The 13,857-nt window shown below is 37.6% G+C and overlaps 1 protein-coding gene across 5 annotated transcripts in view; it reads right to left on the reverse strand.

Annotated features, from left to right (window-relative positions):
* Nucleotides 1-13,857, reverse strand: part of cd276 (CD276 molecule) — a 155,565-nt gene that overhangs the window by 133,187 nt on the left and 8,521 nt on the right. For all 5 annotated transcript variants that reach the window (XM_055173604.2, XM_055173603.2, XM_055173601.2 and 2 more), the window contains exon 2: nucleotides 13,241-13,369. In XM_055173604.2, the coding sequence (XP_055029579.1) occupies nucleotides 13,241-13,286 (46 nt within the window). In that variant the 5' untranslated portion in view covers nucleotides 13,287-13,369. The remainder of the gene's footprint in view (nucleotides 1-13,240; nucleotides 13,370-13,857) is intronic.

Below are 13,857 nucleotides of genomic sequence, written 5' to 3' on the forward strand. Positions count from 1 at the left end.
TTTCAAGGACTTTCCAGGTCCAATACACTAAAATTTAAGGACTAAATGTGGACAGATTTCAAGTGAGAGCAAGATTACATCGTGTTACCTTTTAAGATACATTGTTACAGTTCCCTTTTGAGGGAACTCGCGCTGCGTCACTGCGGTGACGCATCCAGGGGTAAGTGCGTCTGAATGTGTATATAAAATTCAACCAATGGTGAGGCTTAATGACAAAGAGAGGGTGACAAGAGAGCCAGAAAGTATTTTGCTATCTGAAATATTGCCAAAGATGGTATTACAGGGACGCAGGAAGTATGGCAAGGGAGACGCAGCGTCTTGTTCCCTTCTCAGGGAACAGCAGTTACATACATAACCCGAGACTTTTCATGTGCCAAACACAACGATGCAAAAAAGCATTTTGGTATGAATCAACATTCGCATACAGAAAATATAAGCATTTAAAGCGAACAGTTTAGCACGTGTGGTTAAAAGGCTAGAATTTTTATGATATTATCCTACACTACACAGGGAATAATACTTGCATAAAACTTGCATAAAATAGATTTAAGCACTTTCAATGACCTGTATCTATGTATGTATATTTTCTAAAACTTCCCAGGGCCTTGAATGTTTTCCCCCAGATTCACAAACTTGTGAAAGGGTAAGAACTCTGTGTATGTTTTGATCATCACTCTGAATCCGATCTCTATCAAAAGTCCTTCACAAAAAATCCAATTATCTCAGCTTTTTGCTCAAAATTTGGTGTTTTTGAATATACCTGAGAGGCGATATGAAGAGAACTAATCAAGTTAGGATGAAAAGTTCTTTATTGTTTTTGTCTTGAAACAAAGGGTCTGTTCTTTTATTTGATATATTGTATGTTTATATATTTAATACTTTCTGGAAGGAATTAAACTTTTGTGAAAATCATGAAAAATGCTGGCGCTGGCTGGCAACTTTTTAAAAAACGCTGGCGGGAAAAGAGTTAAGGTTGACATACTCCAGATCATTTGTTTATATAGACAATTTGACTTTTTATGAAGCACAGTTTGCAATAGACAACATCAAAACTCCAAAGTAGACACACTAAGATTAAGATAAAGTCCCCATTTGCTGTCCTTGTAATCTTATTGCAGACTACAGGCAACTATAGATTTGTAATGTTTGATATGGGTCTGAATAAAACTGGTTATGCACTCCCATGATAAATGAGTAAACATACTCTGAATCATGACGCCTAGTCTTTAAAAAACACATTAACTTTAAATACAGTCTAGACATCTAAGAATATTATACAAATATATTTTACTCAAACAATATTCAGTTTAATATATAGCTTCACATCAGTGAGCGTCTCTTTGTTTGTCTCAAATCAGATCCGTATGTGACAGACTGGGCTGTATCAAACACACCTAATGATGCCTGTCACACTCCTTCTGTTTGACAGCACCACTCAACACATTTTCCATCTCTCTTTTTTTTAAACAGTATCCCTTAAATAGACCACAATAACTATGTTATCCGTCGTATCATATTATAGCAAATGGTAAGGTTGTAAAGTCGTAATAAATAAATACAGGATGTCCTTTACTTAGAGTAAGAAGCTATCAGAGTCTTTCGTACATTTTGTTTAAAGGAACAGTATGTAAGAAATTTATATCAATTAATTATAAAATGGCCCTGATATGTCACTAGACATTAAGAAATCATTTTCATTTCAAATACTTATATTACTCACAACAGTGGTCTGGCCAGGATATTGTCATTTAAAAAGCGGAGTTGCAGCCCTCAACTGATGTTTATGTTGTCATGTTGTGTATTGGCCACCAGTTGGGTGATTGCAGTACCAGTTTTAGCCACACGTTTTGTTATTGCAATACCAGTTTTGACCACAATCCTACATACTGTTCCTTTAAGATTGGCAAGAAAAGGCATTCAAAACTCCTTTCACTTTCACATTAATGTATTTGTGATGTATTCCTGAGTTGAAATTGATTAGATTGTAAGTATTGCATTGGAACACACAGCTAACCGCTACCAGATGGTTTTGGCATTTACAAGCCAGGGCTGGTGGGTGCTAACCAGACAGATTTAATAGTGACCCCAGTCGGTTCAGAAGTGAAGCAAGACATTGCACTTTGTATTTAATAAAAAAAAGACAAACATTTTCCCCTATGTAATGCCCCGTACAGATCATATGCAATAAGACTTGCGTTCATTTTTATGTTGATCGGTCCAGCTAATGCCTTTTTAATGTAGCAATATTAGCTTTAGTATTCTGGTAGAAACTATTGTTATTAACATAGTAAATTTTTGTAAGAGTCCCAATCGATGCCCTTTCTTCTCTCCTTTCATCCCGCGATCCATATCTGTTTCTCTCTTCTATCGCTCCTTTAGTCTGTCCACGTTTCAATACCTCACAGCTCGCTATCTGTCTTTCATAACACGAGCTGTAAAGCATCAAGGTTCAATGCGCTTTGTTCAATAACAGAGGGTGCTGCCTCTCTTCTGCTAATACAACAAACTCTTCAGACCAATATCAGCCCTGCCATACCTCAAAGGCCAATAAGCACACACATACAAGCAGGTACGCCATACACACACACACACTTACAAACAGACAAAGCTTCGAATAACATCGCTCGATATCATTGAAAAACACAGTGCTCAATATCTACCTGTGGAGAGACATGCGGGTTCATTTTAAAGAGCTCGATAAGAGACTGGAGGTTTATCAGACCGCCATCAGTTCAGCTCTGAACTTCACCGCGCAAATTATTCACACACATACTCGCAGACGTGAGATGATTTGTAGAGGTTTTCTGGCAGGCGTGCGCACACACAATTTAAAATTATTTTTTTGCTAAGATTCATAAACGCTTCAGAAAACTCGATACAGCAACAGAAATGAATAAGGTTTGTGATAGGCCAAAGTATGAGAGCGCCATCACACTTGTGAGACATTATCACCCCCTAGTGATGCGAACCAAAACAGCACCAGTAAATAAAGGCCATGCATTATGTTTTTAGCAATTTTTACATGTGAGATACATGCATGCACTTGCTAGGGGAACACCCCACCTCTTTTTAAAAAGATGCAATATTTGCGGTATCACTATTCATGATATTCATCTATAGCACAGCTCTTTCTGATTCAAAAACTGGACAAAAATGTGTAAGGCTTGTACTGCACTACCAAAAGCTGACTGTTGTGACCCACTAAGTGCCAGTAAATGCGCACGGTGACGACATATAGACGCACATCTAAACCACAAAGCTTTAAAAGCAGAGAATAAAACTGAAACATGAACTCTGAGGGCTTTAAATCTCCTTTGGATTTTCAATTCACACTGTCACCAGCGTACAAAAGAAGTAATTTGCAAGACCACATATCAGTCCCTGAAGGAGAGATAGGGGGTTACCTCTGTGACTCTCCATGACATTACCATCACAATGCATCATGGGTAACACCAGACCACACATTCATACATAAGTGCACTGACACAGAGAAGATCTAATCATATCTCTCTCTCTCTCTCTCTCTCTCTCTCTCTCTCTCTCACTCTCTCTCACTCACTCACTCACTCACTCACTCACTTTTTCCGGTTGCCCTTATTGTTCTGGCGCTCCTCTTTCCTTCACACACTGTATGTGAGATTGATTTCCATTTGAATGAGATTTATGGGTATGATATGTCAGTTCATTGTCAAAACATAATAACATTTCTCCATCTCGCACGCCCGCACTATTCCATCGCTCTCTTTCTTGAAACTTCCTTTTCCTCTTTCTGTCTATGGCTAAGATTAAGTTCTGTTTGAAAGAGCTTTATTAGTTCGATAGGACGATATTGTCAAAACATAATGACATTGACTTTGTAAATATCATTTCATAAATATCCAGCACTCTCTCTCTCTCTCTCTCTCTCTCTCTCTCTCTCTTTTCTTGTGGCTGACGTACATAGATAAAGCTGTGATAGATACGGGGAGCAGAAGCGCAGTGAGTGTTTATGAGTGTGGATGAGATACAAAAGATGAAATTAGGTTCAGGAACACTTAAAAAATGAACATTAAATGGGCTTAGATAGAAAAATAAATATCGAATGTTGCACGTTGTTGTTTCAGGTGAGTGAACAATAGACTCAACCTATTAGTCGCAAGGGATCAGGCTGGTTAACATGGCCCTGTTCGTCCCTGGTGGAAGATGCCATAACTACGCCATCTGGTTCCTAAAAGGATCCTTCTCTACTGACGGCCATTAAAAAGGAGCCAAGTTTTCTCCAAGCAACATATAAATTGCAAATGTTTAATTATATTACAGCAGATGTTTGCCAATGTCCAATTTCTGGAGGGCTCTTACAAAGCATTACATTTACTTTTTTATATTTTATGTCCACATCCTTTGGTGTCACTATTGCTAACCAGACAGTTTAAGGACCCATAAAAATAAAAAAATAAATCACAGATGGGATCTCTTTAACATCTTAATTATTTCTCCTAGACATCAGTGAGATTAAAGAGGACCTATTGTCCGATTCACGTTTTTAAATTTTCTTGGGGGGTAAGTGTATATTAGTATGTTAAAGATATGCAAAGGGTACAAACCCCAAAGTAAACAATGATGCGAGTTATGGTCTCTAACGTAAATCTCTTTTCTTGGACTACAACAAAAACACGGATTGTAGGCATCAGTTTACTTCCTGGAATTGGTGACCAACATTATTATAATTAACTGCTAGCAATCGAATCTTTCAAACATGGTAAGTAGCGTCACGTTTCCAGCTGACGTCAGAGGTATTCAGGCCAATCACAACGTACAGATTAGCTGGCCAATCAGGGACAGAGAGCTTTTCAAATCCGTGTGTTTCAGGAAGAGAGTGAAATCTGAAGCTACATAAATTTACAGTATATGGAAAATAATGTGTTTTTTGAACCATAAACCACACAAACACATTGTATTATACTAAATACACAAAATAACATTGTTTTTTAGCAATGAAATAGGTGCTCTTTAAATGAAAAGCTAATGAAAACTCCTGCATCTCAATTTTCATCATCAGAAGTGCGCCCGTACTGTACGTGCACTGCCGGATTTTTTAAACCCCACATTGTATGCTTAGGTCGCGCACGCGCCTACAGAACAACATAGTTTGTAGCCTAGGAGATGCATTGCATATTGTCGCAATGTGCATGTGTCGAATGTATGCGTACACGTACGAATCAAATAAACTATACTTTGCGGTGCGTTCGACTGTGCGGACATACGTTTGCGTACATGTAAAAAACAGACTACACTCTGGGCTTTAGACTCAACCCAATTTTATGTACCATTTAGGTTAAAGGATTAATCAATTTTCTTAAAAAAAATCCAGATAATTTACTCACCACCATGTCATCCAAAATGTTGATGTCTTTCTTTGTTCAGTTGAGAAGTTGAATTATATTTTTTGAGGAAAACATTGCAGGATTTTTCTCATTTTAATGGACTTTAATGGACCCCAACACGTAACAGTTTTAATGCAGTTTAAAATTGCGGTTTCAACAGAGTTTCAAAGGACTCGAAGCGATCCCAAACGAGGCATAAGGGTCTTATCTAGCGCAACAATTGTCATTTTTGACAAGAAAAATAAAAAATATGCACTTTTAAACCATAACTTCTCCTCTATCTCCGGTCCTGTGACGTGCCAGCCTAGCACGACCTCACGTAATTGCGTAATGCCGTGGAAAGGTCACGTGTTACATGAAACGCACATTTGCAGAACATTTTAAACAATAAACTGACACAAAGACATTAATTAGTATCATTTGACATACAACAACGTGGGAACAGCCCTCTTAACATGATGACGTATTGCGTGAGGTCGGGCTGGCGCGTCACAAGACCTGAGATAGAAGAGAAGTTGTGGTTTAAAAGTGCATATTTTTTATTTTTCTTGTCAAAAATGACAATCGTTTCGCTAGACCCTTATGTCTCGTTTGGGATCGTTTAGAGTCCTTTGAAACTCCGTTGAAACTGCAATTTTAAACCACATTAAAACTGTTACGTGTTGGGGTCCATTAAAATGAGAAAAATCCTGGAGTGTTTTCCTCAAAAAATATAACTTCTTCTCGACTGAACAACAGATATCAACATTTTGAATGACATGGTAGTGAGTAAATTATCTGGATTTTTTTTAAGAAAATTGACTAATCCTTTAAGATATACATTTGGTACCAAATATGTACCTTTAAGATACTAATATGCATACGTTGGTACCAGTGTGTACCTGAGCTATTAATATGAACTTTCTGTACTGAAGGTGTGTTTTTTTCAAGGGTACTGCCCCAGTGACAGCTGGGGATCGTTTTTATTCTTTTTTTTCTGACAGTGTAGAGTCAAAAGACAGTATTATTGAAGATTTCAATATGAACTCAAATATTTCTCCTTAACCTAGATTTCTTTACATATACAATCATTAAATTTACAGATCTATACTGTATTTTAGCAATTGTCTATTTTCTTCTAATTTTCTTCTCTAACAATTTGGGAGAAACATCTCAGATTGTTAATATGTAAATGAAACACCACTGAGATCTCCATCAAATCTCCTGAGCTATGAATGAGCAACATATGAGCAATATGTCAACCTCTGAGCAAAAAAAAGAAAAAAAAAGAGATATTATCTTACCCATACTGCATAAAATTACACAGGCTTAAAGAAAGGCCCTAGAATATTAGCTTATGAAGAAAATATTGTAATACTTTCCAGGCTGCAAACTGTGATTCGATACTTTCTTTTGTTATAAGCGAAGAAGGGTTATGACTTGTTGGTGTTATTTGACAAACTAAACTCTTTAGAGATGAACAAGATGAACGATGGTCTTCATTTTAGGATGGAGCAAATCTGGGTGAAGGGCCAATGATCCTGTCTTAGGTCTTAAATTGTCAGAGAAGTAACATAATTATGTCTGTGTATCTCTGTATTATTTCCGCCTCTGCAGGGAATACATAATGTCCTTGCAAAGACTACAGCCTTTGAGAAAACACAACCTGAGGGCCTTGAATTACTACAGCATGCTTCCAGAAACTCTGAGCCAAACAATACAAGACTAAACAAGTACTGTTGTTTTCTATATGAATATTGGATAGAGACAGAAAGAGAGATAGAGAGAGAGATGGTGTGATAAAGCCTCATCCAGTTTCCTTTCTCTTTCCCACTGTGAAACTGCAATCTCCGCACATTGAGTACATCAGGTCTGGTCTGGATTCCCACCGGACTACATCTGAAATCTGCTGATTATATGCATGCTAGGTAACACACTCAGTTTTAATAATAATCGTGCCTTTTGGGTGTCAGAGCAATGTTTTTACCCCACATGCACTACTGGAGGTCACCCTGTTGTGAGCATGCAAACTTTTTGTTGTTTTGTTCTTGCCAGGATGCTGGTGTTTTCTCACGTTTTCAAAAAGGGCGGCACAAACACGACAGAAAGAGGCTTGACAAAAGAGAAAAAATATCCCTCCCGACTCAATCGATCTTGAGAAAATTCAAGGAGGGAAAATGAGTTTGTGGTAAGCAGGCCCTGAAAAGGTGTGTCGAGGAAAGAAAGAAATGTGAGGGTTATTTAAATGCATGGACACCCAACAATAACCTCTCAAGGGTTCCTTTAATGAGATCAGCTCAGCTTTAGAAATTTGTTGGTATTACACTTTCCTCCCTTCAGCACACGTCATATTATTTGTCATGAGAATGATGCTAGAAGTCAATAAGACAATGAGTGCACAGCGCCACCTGTGGACCATCTATAAGAAAGACAATCACAAAATACTACAAAAAAACTACATCCATATAAAAATCTAAATTGAATAAATAATGCAGTACCTGAGTATGTGCTGAGTATGTGCTAAATAATAAAATAGGGGGGTTTAGCAAATGATATGTGTGACCATTATCTATATACACAAGTACTGTAGTTATTTAGTAGTTAAACGCATTACAGTGATCAAAGGCAGATCACAGCTCGATTATTTGGAGATTTCAACCATCTCAATGCCAGCTCTGAGCTTTAACCAGCACACATTTGAAAATAGATCCATTACAATGCACAGAGAGGACACCTATAAAAGGCATTTTACACTGTGATTAAAGGAAAACACCACTGTTTTTCAATATTTTACTATGTTTTTACCTGAACTTGACAAATAAATACATCCCTATCTTTTTTCAATGCGTGGCTCTATCTTTGGGCGTGTCAAGAATGTGTTAGCATTTAGCCTAGCCCCATTCATTCCTTAGGATCCAAACAGGGATGAATTTAGAAGCCACCAAACACTTCCATGTTTTCCCTATTTAAAGGGGCGGTGAATTTGTCGATTTTATTGTTTTATACTGTTGTCTGATGTCTACTTATGATGTTCGCGTGGTTTTTACATTCAAAAACATCAAAAGCAATTAGTAATAGGCTATTTTGTAACATGGATTAGTGGCTCTCTGGAGAAATGGTTCGTTTGAAGGGGCAGGCCGCATTGAAGACCTAGACGTAAACGCCCACTGCTATGATTGGACAGCTTTATTCCTTGTCATCACATGTGGGAAAATGTTTTGAAAACATTAATGTGTAAAAATAGCAGCCGAACACATACATGTTTGAGCCAGAAAAGATTCTGGGTGCTAAAGATGATACACATAAATGACAATAAGTATAGTAAAGTATAAACCTAAACTACCGTATACAACACAGTAAGCGCGCATCAGAATCTAAACTGCGGCTGATAAGTCCTTCCTTATCACTAACTTTGTATATTTCTACCATTAAATTACAATCGTGTTGTTAAAGGAATAGTCTACCCTTTTGCCATACTAAACTATGTTCTTACCTCAACCCAGATGAATCAATACATACCTATCTTTCTTCAATGGGTGCACTGTACAGTGCGTTGTGAATGTGTTAGCATTTAGCCTAGACCCATTCATTCCTATGGTACCAAAAAAAAGTTTTATTTTGTGGCACCATACTTACTGGTTTAACTCCTCATGTAACTCTTTAAAGAGTAACTAAACCCTAAACCAACTTTTTTTAGTTAATGATCTGTAAGAATGATGTTTAATTAGTGCTGTTCATTGATTTTAGTAAGTTTTTTGACATTTGGATATAAAGTGTTTCAATACTACAATATATGGTGTAAAAACGTCTGAGTGCTGCACTCTTCAGGTTGAACGGTGGCTACTGCAGTTGAATTTTTTGATTGGATGTTGGGTCCAGAAAATAACTCGTGACGTAAGCAGATTCAAGCTCACTACGCCCTTGTTACGATCTCACCACACACTTGGTACCAGCTTAGTTCGTCCCGTCTATCTCCGTTGGGATCTGCCCACTTTTCTTGCATTTTTCAAATATTACCAGTGGTTGGAGTCAGGCTCTGACCAGGGATTTAGTTACGCTTTAAATAGGTAAAACACGGAAGTGTTTGGTGGCCTTCCTGTTTGGTACCATAGGAATGAATGGGGTAATAACATAGTTTAATATGGCAAAAGGGTAGACTATTCCTTTAAGTGTTGTACCTTTATTAATCGTTTAATGTTTTTAGTAAATTAAAACAGTCAAACATACGTGTTTAGACACGGATGTTACAACAGGACAACAGGATCAAGCGATCTCTTCTAACAAATCTATCACAGTCTCTCTGCAAATCCAGCATTGATTCTTTACTAATTAATCCGTGTACAGAAAGTAAACAAACACTCCCCACGCGAGCTGGAACTTCTTCAAAAACAAACTTTAACCACGCATTCTTAATGTTATGTTCCGAGCCTGCGAGTTAAGGTTATACAGCGTCTGTGTTCTTCCCATAGACGGTTCTTCAACAACCGAAAACTGAAACTCCGTTTCCATGGTTACTCTATCATAACAGATCACGGCGTCAAAATAAAAGTGTCTCAGAAAAAATGTATTTAAAACTCATTTTGGTTACATTTGGCAATCTTTAAAGACATGTTTACTGATTATTGAGACACACGTGTGTCACGCGAAGCTGTGGGCGGGGTTACAAAAGTGGTCGTTGTATTTGGCTCTGGGAAGGTGCTTCAATTCTACTTTGACGTCATATTTCTATGAATTCCTCACTTGGTCGTAATACTTGCTTGGTGCCAAAAACTGTTATATTTCAGTAGCACTGACGTTTTCAGTTCTGAAACTTGCAGGATGTTCATTTAAGTATGATGACCTCTTATATAACAAATTATCAAGTTAAAATTGAGTATTTGATTCACCGCTCATTTAAAGACTGTTACATGAGTAGTTACACAAGTAAGTATGGTGGCACAAAATAAAACGTGGGAAACTATATTGTATGGCGGAAGAGCACTTTTTTGCAGCACTTCAACCTCGGCGCGCAGTAACTTCATCACTCATGACTACTCCCCCTCTTGCTCAAACTTCCGTCAATATTACTGCACCTGAGGCCGAAGTGCTGCAAACTAAGTGCTCTTCCGCCATACAATATAGTACTCATTTTTATCTGCCTAAAAAATTGCCACGTTTTTATTTTGTGCAACCATACTTACTCACGTAACAGTATGCTAACACATTCATGACGCGCTGTACAAAGATTAAGTGCACGCATTGAAACAAAAATAGGCATGTATTAATTCGTCAAGTAAAGTCCGGGCGTGCTTTCGTCATTAAGAAGTGATTGTTTTAAAAAGAAAGAAGTTAAGCACCCACCGTAATGATAAGTCTGTGTTTTTTAATCAGAGTCATTTGGTGCGCGATTACAGACAGCCCTTTCACATGTCATCATATTGCTTAGTTGATCTGACATTCACGTAACCCCGCTGCTCGCATCAAAAGGTTTTTACGGAGGCAGATGAAGGTGAGTAGTCGCACAACTGACGTCTTCACCTTTTGAATCGCGCGCAGGCGCGATTGCGCTCACACCACAATCACACGATCACACTAGTCAAACAAACCAGGCTTTGGGGGGGTCAAACGCGCCCGAGCGCGGTTTGGTTTGGATAGTGTGAGTGCGCCCTCACAATCGTAATGCCAAGCAGATGCAGTGTGAAAAGAAGTGGGGGTTAGAATGCTATGACTTGATGCTTTTCAGCGGACAGCCAATCAGAAACTGAAGGGCATGTTCCCTTATATCACAATTTGTGTACTGAAAACCCCTGAATTGGTGAAAAAAAGACATCCCAGGAGGCCTGTTCTGTCACTGACATGAAATCACCAATGAGAGATTTCCAAAACCAAAGTACAATGCACATGAATGTTTAATGAGGTAAGCACTATAGCAGTTTCTGGTTAGTTGTCTGTTAGTTAACTCTAAATTATTTTACACAGAAATTGGTACAGTAATTTGAAGTTTACTTTAGCCCAACCAGGAGTATTGCTAACCAGAATTGAAAGTAAAACATTGCTCATCCGAGGGTTAGAACTGACCTTTATCCGCAATATAAAGAGATGTTCATCTAGGGTTATAAGTGTAATGTGAAATGTTCTTTAGTCAATAAAAAGTAGAAATGGAAGAGTTTCAGCATTAAGTGGACACTAAGATCCAATCTACATTTAGGACAAAACTGAGAGCTATAAAACAGAACCATAACTGTGGTCGTAATTCAGGTCACCACACCCCAACATTGGCTTTATCTGCACACGAATATAAGTGAACACATGGCCAAATAGGACAAGCCACAATAACATCTGAGTCAGATTAAAATAAAAAAAACTCTTTTGCTCTCATTTTACTTCCAGGTTTGTGAGACTGTAGGGAATGGCCTCACAATTTACAGATCAGACTTTGAAACTTTTCCAATTATATTCCTGACCTTCTCTATTTTATCACACCTGTAAATGAAACATATTCTGTGTGTGTGTTTTATAAGGTCTAGAAGGGTCAGTTTTTTACTTGCAGAGAGACAGATATGAACTGCTTAGAGAATGCCTTATTCAGAATTCAATCATATAAAATATCAGGCAAGAATCCCTTTATGTCACTTACAGATCTAACAAAGGTTGTCCTACAGAACAATATAAAGTAAATCTATAGTATCGTGTGAATTTTATTGACATATTAAAGACTTGCTGAATTCCCTTGAAATGTGCTGCTCTGTTTATAGTGTTGACGTAATCTCCACTGAAACAGGAAGTTAGGGCGAGACATATTTAGTGTCTCTTTCTCCTTTAAAAATAGAGTTTCGTTTACCTCACAGTCTTGAAAGCTGAAATGCAGAATGATGTCATAAACATTGTTGATCCGTATTGGCAGAAGTGTGAGACAGTAAGTTTTGAATGCAGACGTAAAATTAAAAGTTGCGATTTTCTAGGCAGATATAAAAAACGATACTCTCATTCTGGCGCAACAATCAATGACTCCGCTGCCGCAACATGGCTGCAGCAGGCGCAATGATACCACACACTGCCCGAAAATAGACCCCTTGGTAACTTTCAGTAATATCATTGCGCCTCCTGCAGCCATGCCACGGCAGCAAAGTCCTTGATTATTACGCCAAAATAAGAGTATAGTTCCTAGCCCTATCTGCCTAGAAAATCACAACCTTTAATTTTCCATCTGTCTTAGTACACGATGTAACTACAGAAGAGTAAAGTTTTAAATAGGAAAAATATCGAAACTCTTTGGTTATTTTTGAGCACGATGCTAATGGTCTAATCAGATTCAATGGATTTTGCTAAGCTATGCTAAAAATGGTACGGCCAGACCCAGAGATTGGCTGAATGGATTCCAAAACTGTAAAAATCAAATGTTTAACTCTAGGGAGGCTGGTAAATGAGCAGATTTTCAAAAAAAGTGTAGTGTCCCTTTAAGACTTGATGTTTGTTAGAAATGACTGCAAAAACTAGATGTGATTAAAATCATTTTAAACTGTATTTGGGCTCTGACTGTAATTATCTATTTATATACAAGTTCAACAAGGTAAAAAATCCACAACCAACCCTACTTTGTATTTCAATTTGTCTATTCAGTATTTTGTGAATACTTATGTATTTCCCTACCAATATTTTATTTTTAAAATTATATTAAGTCAGTTGTGTAAGATGAATATAGAAAAATAGGTTTGTTTAAATGAAGTGAACCTTTCTATTCTAAGTTTTAGTCCTACCTTATTCATGTATTAATATCAGAGTTTGTTTATTCTGAAAGCATTGGGGGGAGCCCGGCCACCTGTCAGTGTGATCTTTAAGTGTAACTGTTTATATGTTTCCAGTTTACAGGTTGTGATCTTCAGCTAATCGGCATAAAAAACAGAGAACACATCACCCACCGAGAGCTTGCACAGGCAGCAGAGCACACCACAGGAGGGCCAACATAGTGCTGCTGAGACGAGCGGGTGTGTGATCCAATGAAGTGTGTGTGTGTGTGTAACAGTGGGGCGGCTCCTTCAATCACGACACTGTGGGGGAAAACAGAGAGAGACTGATGAATCTGAAGATGAGTGACAGAGACAGAATTAAAAAAGTTTATGTGTATTTTAGCATGTTTATTATGATGTCTTCTTAGCATCTCTATATACTCCGGCTATGAGTAACCCACTTGTATGATATTCCAATATGTAAGGCAAGTGAACAGCGATTACAAGGTGTTAGGCTAAATTGCCAATAAATAGGGAGAAAAAAGGAAAAAATAGGGAGAAAAAAACCCACTTTTATTTCAGCTCTTTATAAAATTATAATGAATAGTTATTAATAATTATTATCAACAAACTAAGATATATAATTAAATCATGGCCTTTATAGTTTGATAAACACCCTAAGTTATATCTAAATTTCTTTTTCTGTTCGATTGGCAGATGTTTTGCTAAAGCAGTGACACAAACACAACATTAGTGTTATAACTTTGTTACACAACTGTGGCAGGACAGATTTGATTTTGGATTTTGAT

Source organism: Misgurnus anguillicaudatus, chromosome 15 (assembly GCF_027580225.2).
Source record: "Misgurnus anguillicaudatus chromosome 15, ASM2758022v2, whole genome shotgun sequence".
Lineage (NCBI taxonomy): Eukaryota > Metazoa > Chordata > Actinopteri > Cypriniformes > Cobitidae > Misgurnus > Misgurnus anguillicaudatus.